The 14,484-nt window shown below is 44.4% G+C and overlaps 1 protein-coding gene across 2 annotated transcripts in view; it reads left to right on the forward strand.

Moving 5' to 3' along the window:
* The window catches only part of LOC132894602 (latent-transforming growth factor beta-binding protein 2-like), a 316,258-nt gene extending 311,358 nt beyond the window's left edge, over positions 1-4,900 (forward strand). For both annotated transcript variants that reach the window (XM_060934665.1, XM_060934666.1), the window contains one exon: positions 3,018-4,900. In XM_060934665.1, the coding sequence (XP_060790648.1) occupies positions 3,018-3,193 (176 nt within the window). In that variant the 3' untranslated portion in view covers positions 3,194-4,900. The remainder of the gene's footprint in view (positions 1-3,017) is intronic.
* Positions 4,901-14,484: the final 9,584 nt, after the last annotated feature.

The raw sequence follows: 14,484 nt of genomic DNA on the forward strand, positions 1-14,484 counted from the left end.
AATATTTAGGGGCGTGATATTTAAATGACAGTGGTTTTCAGCCACAACATTTATCAACGCCCAATCATTTTTATGCTGTGATTAGTGAGATACAAACATTTCATGAATCATACTGTATGTGAACCTTGTCGTACAATGATTAGTGCACTCAGATTCGCACTGGTTTCTTTGTTAGATTGATAAATGAGGGCCATACTTGGTGCCTGCGCAGCTTCGTTGCAAGGCCCCCAGTAATAAGAAATGGCAGAAACACAATGGGTGCCTATGCAGCTTAACTGCTTGGCCCTGAATTAACACTAAAAATATTTTCATGCTATTTTGGCAAAATATATTTATGCTTACTTAGACTAGAGGTGTCTTGCCAAATACAATTTGTATCTGTTTTGGCTGATTGAATTCAGTTGCAGCGAGTTTTCCCAGACTACCTCACATAAGTTGTATACTCATTTCATTAATGATTGTAGATTATATCAGTATTTTACTCTGTTTGGCCTTTAGTATTTACGGCAATCTAGACTCAAAGTGAAAAGTGCTACATAAATAAAAATTATCTTTCTCCATCACACTTCAGCGCACAACTCTTGGAGGTTAAATGTTATGTATACACACATTGATACAAACCAAAATAACAAAGCAAACCTAATGTTTTATGTGAAATCAGCTATGAAGTACATTGAAGCACTGCTACAGTATGTTCCCACACACCTGACACACAGGTACTGAATTTCTTTTAAAAAAAAAAAGTCTGTGAGAGTTTGGAGAATTAGGAGTTTGGCACCAGCAACAGCGTTAAAACATGCAATTTAACTTCCATGTCAAAACTGCCCCTATTAGAAAGGATTTTAAGGTTTATTTTCTATACCCTGTAGCCACAAATAGGGAGTATAGAAGAGTCAGACTTGGATCACATAAAATCTTAAAAAAAAAAACACAAAAAAAAAAAATCCTAGTGTCCAAATTCCATAGTGTTTTAAGAGTATGTGCTTAAGGCAAAGGTCGTATGTATTTCATTGCACTCACCCTCAATTATTTTCCCAGAATTTGTTAATGAAACCGACAACTCTTGGATGTCTCTCAAGAATGCTTTTCATCATGTGCTCAACCAATCATGGGTGCTGACATCAATGTCCTTAGATTAGTTCCTGTGCGGGTGGCACGGTGGTGTAATGGTTTGCATTGTTGCCTCACAGCAAGAAGGTCCTGGGTTCAAGCCCAGCAGCCGATGAAGGCCTTTCTGTGTGGAGTTTGCATGTTCTCTCCGTGTCTGCATGGGTTTCCTCTGGGTGCTCTGGTTTCTCCCAAAGACGTGCAGGTTAGGTTAATTGGTGTCTCTAAATTGACCGTGAGTGTGAATGGTTGTTTGTCTCTATGTGTCAGCCCTGCAATGACCTGCCAACTTGTCCAGGGTGTACCCCGCCTCTTGCCCATAGTCAACTGGGATAGGCTCCAGCTTGCCTGCGACTCTGTTGGATGGATAGTTCCTGTGAGTCAGAATTGTGTATAAATGATCAAAGTGTCCTCTGTACTATGTCTCAGCTCAAGCGGCATGCCACCAAGCCGAAATCTTTGATTCCTAGCCACCTTGTCGATGTTTTTGCACAGTTGAAATGTCTTCTGTTTGTTTGATTAGTATTGGAAACGCACAACTTGCTACTTGCCTCATCATTCAAGAAGCTGCGCATATACTGAAAGAAAATAATAAATTATTTTTAGGTCCTAATGTAAAAAAATGTAAAACGTGCAAAAAAAAAGTTTACTGACAGTCTATGGAATATTGCATCTTTCATATGAACAAGACAGGCTTGTAGTACTCGAGTCCAAGACGTGGACTCGAGTCCGACTTGTGCCCTGATTTTAAGGACGCTTGACTTGATTTGGATTTGAGCGCTGATGACTTGGACTTGGACTCAGACTCGTGCATTAACTGCATTAGGACTCGTAAATTGGAGATGAGGACTCTGATTTTTCTTTATTCTTTGTAACATGACATAATAATTTGGCATAAGATATTTAAATCTACATTCATTTTTGTACTAATTTCATGCAAAAGTGTCACACTTGCACGCCTTGGCGCATGCATCAGATAGACTCTAGGGCGCGCTCCAGACAGCATACGCACCAAGCAGACTCTCGCGCGCATCGTAAACAATTCACATCTGCACAGGATTAAGGTACAATCAGCACGCCTATATAAATACTGTGAAAACTTTGCGAAGTATTGAGTTGCATTGCTGACACATTACCGAGCCTTATTTCCTTGTTTGGTTTCCTGATTTCCTGTTTCTCATCTTTGATTCTGCCGAGTCTACGATAGCCTGTTTGTGCCTTACTCGCATATTGCCTGTTTCACTGTTTTACGATTTTGCCTGCCATTCTGGACTGTTTACCTGTCTTCACTTGTATTAATAAACACACCTTCTGCACTTACATCCATCTCCCAACCATCTCTGACAGAATACTTCGCACTCCCTGACAAAGAGAAGCACATTCACCTGGTCATGCGTCATATTCAGGAACAAATTAATGTTAATGGTGCTAAAACAGCCACCGTCAAATGGTACGGTTGGTGTCTTGTTCTCAGGCTCGACTCAGACGCGACTCGGACTCAAGGTTTAGTGACTCGACTACAACACTGGAACAAGATCCCATGTCTTCTCTATTTTGCATGTTTCTGAAAATTAGATCTCAGTGTCTTATAATGAGAAATAATGAGAGAATTTCTCAATGACTGAATATTACCATAGTAAAGTTGATTTCACATTAGATATCACCGCATATTCACATCTCAGATGCCAATTAAGTTTCAATTAAGTTTTTGTCTTCCAGCAGCTGTGGGCTGCTTTAATATCTGTGTTCTGACTGGTGTGGTAGCGTGTTTTATTCAACCCCATCCAATTCAAGACTTAACTGGTATTAGGTTAACTGGTATTAGGCCTTTTACGAACCATATCCAGTTTCATTCTTTTATTTACACACCTCTCACGTTCAGCTTGTCTGTCCTTTGTCACCTCTTACAGATATAAATGAATGTGAGGATATCAGTGACAAAGTGGAGCTGTGTAAGAATGGAGTGTGTACCAACACAGAGGGCTCCTACAAATGCACCTGCTTGCCGGGCTTTTTGGCTTCTTCTAAGCCACATGAGTGTATCCCAGAAGACCAAATCTCTCTTGCCCCCACTGACGGAAACTGATGCACTCATCTCTCTCTCTCTCTCTCTCTCTCTCTCCCCATCTCCATCACTTCGCTAAAGGACTGACACTAAACCTGCATCAGTGAAGCCAAGCCAGCTGAGCTCCAAACATTAACACACACAACTACAGTCAAAACCCATTCCAAATTGTACATAGTGTTTTTAAAAGTAAGTTCAAGTTTTAACAGGACCTGTGAAGTGACTCAGTTTTTGATTGGTTCTCATGCTTGAAGTCATTTGCACTGCATTCTGAATGTTACTCAAATGATGATCACATGTACTTTAGTTACAGTTTACACACTTAATTTGCTATTAGAGGTTGTTTCAGCTCCGGCTTGAGTCAAGGCTTCATTGAGGGGGGTTTGGGATTTTTGTACAGATCTAGTACTATGTATTTAAATTGGTTTGTTATATATTCTAATAAACTCATTCAGTACACTCAATATTTTGTTTGACCAAAAAAAAGGTACAAAAAAGTAAATAAAAAAAAAAATCAGATTAACCATGTAGATTTATAGATTTCTGTACAAATGTTTTGTAGCACTATCTTTTATGTATGGAAAAAAAAAAAAGGTTTACACTGTATCAGATAAAGTGTATGTATCCTGCCCTGTGGAGCAGACTATGAAATGTTATTTTATGGAATGACTGCACTTTTTAACTAATGTTATGTGGTGCCTTCAATCCAGCAAACACCTAGTTCAGAGATTTTCGGCAACATGTCAACGTGCGTCACATATGCTTGATAATTATATAGTCTACTTTGAACTGAACTACTTGCGTCCATTATTGCTGGCTAGACATTCAACAGATTTAAAGCTGCCTTAAACACCATGCAAACCACTTATAAACACAATATGCTGTCCTGCTGTTGAGCAATATGACATGTATACTATAACTCATTAAACATGTTACTACTTGGATTATAGCAGAGGGTAAGCCCATGCCTGAATATTACAGAAAAAATACACAGACAGGTTACAAATTAACGGAAAAATAAATAAATAAATAAATAAATAAATAAATAAAATTATTAGGGTGTTAAGCCACAATGAGCCACTAGAACAGCTTCAATGAGCCATGGCACAGATACAAGTTTCTGGAACTGTGCTGGAAGGATGAACACCATTTTCCCAAAAGATATTCACTCAATTGGTGTATTGATGATGGTAATAGAGAGCACTGTCTAACATCTGTGTCTGGTCAGGATAGAAATGTTTCGCATAGAATAAACGTGAGCAGTCAGAATAATTTTGTATTGATTTGCAGTAACTCTTTAGTCTAATGGGATAAGTGGACCCAAACCATGCTAGTAAAATACCCCCCTACAGTATAACTATTATTTTTCCCCTTTCATGGCACCCATCTATATATACATATATACTAATATCACTTGATGCAAACCGATGATCAGTTCTCCATAATAAGAAAGAGGTATTTTATATGTGTCTGTACTCAATACCATTTTCAGTGGCCACTGTGCAATGACATTCACCGTGCTCAGTACACGTCTTGAAATGAAGTTGTTGTCACATTTTTATTTTTCATATTTTGGAAGGCAATTTTAAACGTGATACATCATGATGATGGATATGAGTAAGCTGTAGGAATGACCCCTTTTTGGAAACTGTGGTCCACCCTGTTTTGTTCATTCCACTTGATTACCTCTGACTGTAGTTGTTTCTGGACAATAAAGTCTGAAAATGACATTGTGTCTTTTGTGATTTATATATATATATATATATATATATATATATATATATATATATATATATATATATATATATATACTCCAAATATACATTCTAAACATGATAAAAATCCTAGATCAGGTTAACTTACCCAGACAATCTAGAAAACACCATAGATTTAAAAGCATAGTTACAGTGTTACTGTATACACGGTTATCAGTTAATTATCTACACCTATTATATAGATGCACCTTCTGTGTTTACTGTTACTGACTGTAACACCTCTTTTCTTATGCACATTTTGTCAACCCCTCTCACCCATCCATCAGTGGAATTAGAGCAGCCCATGACCAATGCTAATCAGATATTATTTGGGTGGTGGATTATTCTCAGCAGAGCAGTTACACTGACATGTCTTTAGTACTGACCCTCAAAAACTTTTGACCTGTCTTATTCGTCTTTGTCATGTCTGCACCTTGTAGCACTCAAGAACCCACTTCCCAGCATTCACAGTGGCCTTCAAACATGGCCACCATAGACTACAGCACCCATCATACACTTCACCGTTCAGTCTCCTATTTACTAATCACACACACCTGTTCACAATTACCACAGCTCATACTGATCATAGAGGACTCGACCAAATCACGGTAATCTGGTGCACATCTGAGAGGGTGATGATTGGAAGACAGCTCTTGTCACTACGAGTGCTGTGTGATGCCATTTGGGCTATTCTGCTCTCCAAGTGTATTCCAGTTAACTACTACAATTATGTATTACAATTAACTATGCCTAATTAATGTGGTATTGAGGGACATGCTGGGCAAATTCATCTTTGCTTACATAGATGGCATTTTAATATATTCTCCTGCCCAGGAAAGTCACATGCTTCATGACAAAAAGGTCTGATCTAGACTCCAAGAGAACCACCTGTTTGTCAAAGCTGGGAAATGCAAGTTCCATGTTTCCTTAATATCCTTCTTTGGCTATATTATCAGTGTTGCGGGAGTAACTATGGATGAGAGCAAGATCTCAGCAGTAACTACTTGGCGAACTCCCACTACAGTTAAAGAGTTCTAACACTTCCTAGGACTCACCAATTTCCACGGGAGATTCATAAGAGGATTCAGTTCCATTGCCGCTTTGCTCACAGCCTTGCTTAAAAAGGGTCCCAAGCACTTACACTGAAACCAAGAGGCTGTACAAGCTTTCTCCCAACTCAGAACAGCTTTCACACCTCTTCCCATTCTGAAACACTCTGATCCCACTAAAACTTTTATCATAGAGGTTGACACATCTGAGTCTGGAGTCGGAGCAGTGTTATCTCAATGTTTTGGTGAAAAACTCAAGCTGCATCCAATAGCCTTCTATTCCAAGAAACTTACCCCCACAGAAGAAAAGTACAATATTGATAACTGGGAAGTTTTGGCTATCAGACTGGCACTGGAAGAATGGCAACACTGGCTGGAAGGGGCAACCTATCCATTTACAATTTTCACTGATCACACAAATCACAAGACTGCTAAAAGACTGAATCCATGTCATGCCTGCTGGGCCCTCTTCTTCACTAGATTCCAGTTTGCCATAGCCTAACACTAAAGTTGACTCTCTGTCCTATATCCACCCATCCTCAGTTTCAGATCCAGATCCGAACCCATTATTCCTCCAGCCTGTTTGGTTAAAGCCCTGACTTGGGAATTTTCTGAGAAAACATTCAAACCTTGCCATATCATGTTACTCCTGATTGCCCCACCAACAGTACCCATGTTCCCCCATGCCTCAGAGACCAGTTGATCACCTGGGCACACACCGCTCTCACTATTGGGCATCCAGTCAGTCAGCACACCTGCCAACTGCTAAGAAGTAAATATCGGTGGCCCAACATGTTCATGGATGTCAACCATTTCATCTCATGTTCAGCATGTGCACAGGCTAAGGTCCCCTGGATGCTTCCAGTATGCAAACTTAAGCCTCTTCCCATGCCTCAGTGAGACCAGGAAAACAATGCAGGTGGCAAGGGAAATAACCAAATACAAAATCAACATTCTGGGCATCAGCAAAATGAGGTGGACTGAGTCAGGCATGCTGACACTGTGATCTGGAAAGATTGTAGTTTACTCTGGACAAACAGATGGGAAAAACCAAGAAGGAGTCAGTATAATGATAGGCAAGCAGGCAAGGAAGAGCCTCCTAGGATGGGAACCAGTCAACTCCTGCATTTATCAGAGTCAGATTCTTCTCTAAGTATGCCAAGACCACCATTATACAATGTTATGTACCCACTGAACAAGCAACAGAGGAAGAGAAGGACTTGTTCTACAACAACATGCAAGAGCAGATGTACAAGATACTCTGACATAACATCTTGATTGTGATGGGGTACCTAAATGCAAATGTAATCAGACAATGAGGGCTACAAGTCTTGCATGGGCCCAAAGGGAGTCGAGGTATAGAACGACAAGCAACGCTTTGCAGATCTGTGCAGACAGAATGGACTGGTGATAGGTGGCACCGTCTTCCAACACAAGACAATACACAAGTTGACTTGGACATCCCCAGACACTAGAACCTGTTAGGACTGGGACTGTTTTGGCCTCTAGAGGCCACTGTTATTTCCTTTTCAGGTCATGTTTGTTTTGGGCCTCTAGAGGTCACCACTGTGTTCTGTTTTGTTTTTGTCTTATTGCCTGTTTCCTGCCCCGCCCTGTCCTTAGTTTGTGTATAAATACCCCTCTGTTTGTTCCCTTGTCACGGAGTCTTTTTCCTATGTTATGCTGTTAGTGCTAGTTCCCTCTGTCCCATGTACCTTGCCTGTGTCTTTGTATTCTTGGTTTTTGCTTCTTTCTTTTTGTTTTTTCCCTTAGATTGTACATAGTGTAAATAAACTGTTTTTGATACCTTTCTACTTCCGCCTCACGCCTCTGCACTTGAGTCATTCCCCTGGTGGCCTAGTGGGGGTTTGCTGGATTATCACACCAGCGAACCAGGTTCTAATCCCAGCAAAACCCTAACAGAAAGACTCTGTAATGACCGACTCAGCAGAGGCTTCTTCATCTGTCTACCCGGCTGACCTTCAGGGAATGATGGCTGCGTTAACATGCCTCGGATCCACCATGGACACTCATGGACGGACTCTCGCAAGCCAACGTGAGACCCTTGCTCGCCACGAGGTACTGCTTCAGCAGATTGGGAGAACCCTGGCACAGCTGACTTCTCTGCCCCCATCTCCTGCTCCACCATCCGCTCCTGCTCCAGTGCCTCCTGCCATGCTGCCTTCTTCACCTCGCGAACCCAGCCTTCCTGCACCACAGAGGTATGATGGCAAGCACAGTGAGTGTCGAGAGTTCCTTACCCAGTGTCAACTCACCTTTGAGCTTCAGCCTACCACCTACACTACGGATCGCTGCAAGATTGCCTTTGTGATAACCTTGTTAGCTGGTAAGGCGCGAGCCTGGGCTACTGCTATCTGGCAGAGACAGGGACCTGAGTGCTCTGATTTCCAGCTGTTTACTGAGGAGATGCTGCGTGTCTTCGATCAAGCAGACATCAGTAAAGATGCAGCCAGAAAGCTCATGTCTATCTGGCAAGGGGGAAGTGTCACTGACTACGCCATCCCGTTCCAGACGCTCGCAGCAGTAAGTGGATGGAACGAGACTGCCCTGGTGTCAGCCTTCCACCATGGTCTGTCTGACCCCATCAAAGACGGTCTGGCTTCTATCGGATGCCCAAGTGACCTCGAAACACTAATCTCACATTCTACTCATCTGGACAACAGGATGAGAGAACACCGCCAAGTCCTGAGCCTCCCCGGCCTCCCTGCCTCTACCTGGAGCCCGTCTACCTCCTCCAGTGACTGTCCAGAACCCATGCAAGTGGGCCGTACTCGCCTCTCCGCATCTGAGAGGGCGCACAGAAGGAGGGACAAGTGCTGCATCTACTGTGGCAAGCCTGGTCACTTCTGAGCATCATGTACCGAACTTTCGGGAAAAGGACCGCCCCGTCCAGCCGAAGCTGAGGGAGGGTTGTGACGGGGCCTACCCTCTCTCCCGGACTCCCTGGCCAAGGAATCTACATCCCGGTCTCCATCTCCTGGGGTGAGTCCGTCCACTCTTGTCAAGCTTTGTTAGACTCAGGGGTGGCTGGAAACTTTATGGATATTCACTTCGCCCAAAGTATCAATGTCCCGACTGCACCTCTTGAAGTCCCACTGTCTGTGTCTGCCCTGGATGGCCAAGCCTTAGGTGATGGAAGAGTCACCCAAGTAACTTCTCCAGTCTTCCTCCAGTCTCAAGGTCACAAGGAAGAAATATCCCTGCACCTGATTCCTTCACCTGAGTTCCCAGTTATTCTAGGTCTCCCTTGGCTTACCCGCCACAACCCTCGTATAGACTGGGTCACTAGCCAGGTTGTGGAGTGGGGTCCTGCTTGCTATGCATCTTGTCTGCTCTCTAGCTCTCCTGTGTCTCCTGCCGAGCCTCCTGATCTCACCGAGTTATCTCAAGTTCCCACAGAGTACTGGGATCTTAAGGAAGTTTTCAGCAAGAGCAGGGCCGCCGTTCTTCCTCCGCACCGTGCCTACGACTGTGCCATCGACTTGCTCCCTGGGACTACCCCTCCTCGTGGCAGACTGTTTTCCCTCTCTCATCCAGAACACAAGGCCATGGAGGAATACCTCAAAGACGCCCTGGTCTCTGGGTTCATTCGACCCTCCACCTCACCTGCTGGTGCCGGCTTCTTCTTTGTCGGCAAGAAGGATGGGGGGCTCTGACCATGTATTGACTACAGGGGCCTGAACAAGATCACTGTGCACAACCGATATCCCCTTCCGCTGATGTCCACAGGATTCGACCTGCTCCAAGGCGCCACCGTCTTCACCAAGTTGGACCTACGGAATGCATACCACCTCATCCGTATCCGACAGGGAGACGAGTGGAAAACTGCCTTCAACACCCCGTCTGGGCACTACGAATACCAGGTGATGCCCTTCGGACTCACAAACGCACCAGCTGTTTTTCAGGCCCTAATCAACGACGTCTTGAGGGACATGATTAACCTGTATGTTTTTGTCTACCTCGATGACATCCTTATCTTTTCCAAGACCATGCAGGAGCACTGCCACCATGTCCGCCAGGTTCTCCAGAGGCTGCTACAGAACAATCTGTTCGCCAAGGCCCAGAAATGCGAATTTCATGTTCCCGAGGTCTCCTTTCTGGGTTTTATTGTACGGACAGGCCAACTCCAAATGGACCCAGCCAAGACCCTGGCCGTCCGGGACTGGCCCACTCCCAAGTCCGTCAAAGAGGTTCAGCGGTTCTTAGGATTTGCTAACTTCTACCACAAATTTATCAGGAACTTTAGTACTGTAGCAGCACCCATGTCGGACCTCACCAAAGGGACAGGTGGATCTTATGTCTGGTCTCCTCAGGTGAAAAAGGCATTCAAAGACCTCAAGGACTGCTTCTGCACGGCAACCATTCTGGTCCTCGCGGACACCTCCCAACCATTCATCTTGGAGGTGGACGCCTCAGACAGTGGTGTCGGCGCGGTGCTCTCGCAACGTTCGGAAGGAAAGCTGCACCCCTGCGCTTACTTCTCCCACCGCCTGAGTCCTGTGGAATCCCGCTACAATGTGGGGGATCGAGAACTGCTCGCGGTCAAACTGGCCCTTGAGGAGTGGAGGCACTGGCTGGAGGGAGCGCAACATCCATTCCTGGTTTGGACAGACCACAAGAACCTGGAGTACCTCCAGCAAGCCAAGAGACTGAACCCACGACAGGCTAGGTGGGCCCTGTTTTTCAGTCGGTTTGACTTCACCCTATCATACCACCCCGGCTCCAAGAACACCAAACCTGACGCACTGTCCAGGCTGTTCTCTGACACTAACAGGGAGAGTGAAGTCGGGCCTATCATCCCTATATCCCGGATTGTGGCTCCTGTCCACTGGGGTATTGAGGAGACCGTTCAACAAGCTCAACGCCGGGACCCTGATCCTGGGATGGGGCCACCGGGCCTCCTGTACATCCCTCGTCAAGTCCGGGCCAAGGTTCTCCAGTGGGGTCACTCTTCCCCTCTCACCGCCCACCCGGGAGCTCGGAGGACCCTGGACTTCCTGAAAAGATGCTTCTGGTGGCCTAACATGGAGAAGGAAGTGAGGTCATTCATCCTGTCCTGTGAGGTCTGCACCAGAACCAAGAACCCGCAACAGCGTCCCCAGGGTCTCCTGCATCCTCTGTCTATTCCCCGGCATCCCTGGTCCCACGTGGCAGTCGACTTCATCACGGGTCTCCCTGAGTCTCAAGGTAACACTGTCATATTGGTCATAGTGGACAGATTCTCCAAGGCCTGCCACTTTATTCCACTGTGCAAACTCCCCTCTGCCCTTGACACTGCTAAATTGTTGTTCACTCATGTCTTCCGAGTTTTTGGTCTCCCTCAGGACATCGTCTCTGACCGGGGGCCCCAGTTCTCCTCCCGAGTATGGCACGGCTTCTGCAAGAGCATCGGGGCCACTGCCAGCCTCTCCTCTGGGTTCCACCCCCAGTCCAACAGCCAGATGGAGAGGCTCAACCAGGACCTGGAAACCACCCTGCGAGGCCTGGCTATGGATAACCCGACATCGTGGAGCACCTGGCTGCCATGGGCAGAGTACACCCACAACACCCTGCAGTCATCGGCCACCAAGCTGTCGCCGTTCCAGTGCCAATTCGGGTTCCAGCCACCTCTGTTCCCGGACCAGGAGGAGGACGCTGGGGTGCCCTCGGTCAACCATTACGTGAGACGGTGTCACAAGACCTGGAGCAAGGTCAGGAGGACACTCATCCAGACCTCCAGTACCAACCAGACTCAGGCCAACCGCCATAGGAGACCTGCCCACACTTTCTGCCCTGGGCAGCGGGTTTGGCTGTCCACCAAGGACCTTCCGCTGCGGGTGGAGAACCTCAAGCTTGCTCCTCGCTACATTGGCCCCTTCAAGGTTGTACGCAGAGTTAACCCTGTCTCCTACCAGCTCCAGTTACCACGTACACTAAGGATCAACCCCACATTTCATGTTTCCCTGTTGCGGCCCGTACTGATGTCCACGTATGCCCCTGCCCCTAGGAACCCCCTGCCCCCCCTCATCTTCCAGGGTCAGACTGTGTTCACCGTGCGCCGCCTGCTGGACTCCCGCCGGGTTCGCGGGGGCCTCCAATATCTTGTGGACTGGGAGGGCTATGGCCCTGAGGAGCGCTGCTGGGTCCCAGCTCGGGACATACTCGATAAAGAACTTTGTTGGGACTTCCATTTAGCCCATCCTGATCATCCTGGGAACGTCAGGAGACGCTCCTGGGGGGGGGGGGGTGTCCTGTTAGGACTGGGACTGTTTTGGCCTCTAGAGGCCACTGTTATTTCCTTTTCTGGTCATGTTTGTTTTGGGCCTCTAGAGGTCACCACTGTGTTCTGTGTTTTGTTTTTGTCTTATTGCCTGTTTCCTGCCCCGCCCTGTCCTTAATTAGTTTGTGTATAAATACCCCTCTGTTTGTTCCCTTGTCACGGAGTCTTTTTCCTATGTTATGCTGTTAGTGCTAGTTCCCTCTGTCCCATGTACCTTGCCTGTGTCTTTGTATTCTTGGTTTTTGCTTCTTTCTTTTTGTTTTTTCCCTTAGATTGTACATAGTGTAAATAAACTGTTTTTGATACCTTTCTACTTCCGCCTCACGCCTCTGCACTTGAGTCATTCCCCTGGTGGCCTAGTGGGGGTTTGCTGGATTATCATACCAGCGAACCAGGTTTGAATCCTAGCAAAACCCTAACAGAACCAGTAACAAAATTGACCACATTGCCATCAAAGTGAAATTAAGGGTAGACATAACATTGTGGATGCTTTCAATAAGCATTTTATTAATGCAGGCTTAACCACTCTCTAGTCTCTTTGTAGATGTTAAAGACAGTGTAGCTACCACCTGAAATTGCCCTGGAAATAGTTTTAATTTTTCTCCTATGACTCTCACTCAAGTTTACAAAGCTTTATCAAGTTTTGATTGTAAAAAGCCTGCTGGTCCTGACCAAATTGAGCCTTATTTTTTAAAATCAGCTGCAGATCTGATTGTGAGACCCACTGTCTCCATTTCTAATCTCAGTTTAAGCTGTAGATTGATCCCCAGGTCTTGGAAGTCAGCATTTGTCCTTCCTTTATTAAAAGGTGGAGATCTCTCTAGCCTAGATAATTACTGCCCTATTTCCAGACTGTCCATCACAACTACTGTACTTGAATCTCTTGTAAAAGAACAGCAAAGCATTTAATTCAGTGGATCATGGTCTTTTCCTGCAAAGACTCAAATTGGTTTTAGTGACCCTGTGCTAAATTGGTTTATAAACTATTGGACTGGGAGAATTCATTGTGTGTCCATAGACAATCTGCTCCTCTAATAGCAAAGACAGGTGTTCCTCAAGGATATATCTTAGGACCAATTTTATTTTCTGTTTATATAAACAATCTTAGTATAGGGTTAAATTCAGTAAAGGTACACCTCTATGCAGAGTTCACTGTTGTTTCTATCTTGGCACCGTCTTTAAAGTGGCTATGGACTCCTTGCAGACTGCCTTTAACTTACTGCAGATGTCTCTTGTTAAATTCAAATTGGTATTAAAGTCTAAAAAGACCAAATTTATGACCTCTATGCATTCCTGTTCATTACTCATTGATTATGCAGTCCTAATGCTAGATGTCACTCATTCAGACAGGGTTACCTCTTATAAATACCTTGCCATCTGGCTTGATGACAAGTTGAACTTTGATGTTCATATTGATAGCCTCCTGAAAAAGACGTCGACCAAGATTAGGTTTTTTATTTCCATTATTTTTTTTTCTTTTACTAGAAGAAAAAGATTTGTGTAAAGTAGCTTTTTGTCAGTATTAGATTATGGTTATATAATTCATATGCATGCATCTTCATCTCTTTTGAAAAACTGGATGTAGTCCATCATGCTGCTTCGAAATTTGTAATTGGTACAAGAGCTCATATTCATCATTGTAAATTGTATGTCTAAAGAGAAAAACCCATGTGTCAATTATTTATTGTAAAAGCTAAATATTTTATTTTATTGTAACTAGGTAAATTACCACAGTTCATATCCAGTTTGCTGATATTTTGCCCCAGTACCTATAACACTAGATCATCAGATAAAATTCTTCTCATGATTACAGCCACCTGAACAGAATTGGGTAAATCTTCCTTTTCCTTTTTTGCACCGCACCTGGCATGAGCTGCAAAATACTTAACTTGAAATCTTTACGCCCACTCAGTACTGAAGTATTTTAAAGTTAGGGTTTTTTTTTTTTTAAACAATGTCATTGCTTTTAATGTGCCATTATTTTTCAGGATTCTTTCAGCCCTGATTCCTGTAGGGTTTTTTTTGTCTGTTTGTTGTTTTTTGATGTTTTTGTGGTATCTGTTTCTGTTTGTACCTTTATGTGAAACTTTTCTTTTTAATTTTGCTGCCCATCTTGATCAGTACTCTCTGGCAGAAAAGATATTGTATCTCAATGGGATCTTCCTGGTTAAATAAAGGATAAATTTAAAAAAATCAACCAGCAGTGGCGAAGATCCATGAGAGACATCA

Source organism: Neoarius graeffei, chromosome 11 (genome assembly GCF_027579695.1).
Source record: "Neoarius graeffei isolate fNeoGra1 chromosome 11, fNeoGra1.pri, whole genome shotgun sequence".
NCBI lineage: Eukaryota > Metazoa > Chordata > Actinopteri > Siluriformes > Ariidae > Neoarius > Neoarius graeffei.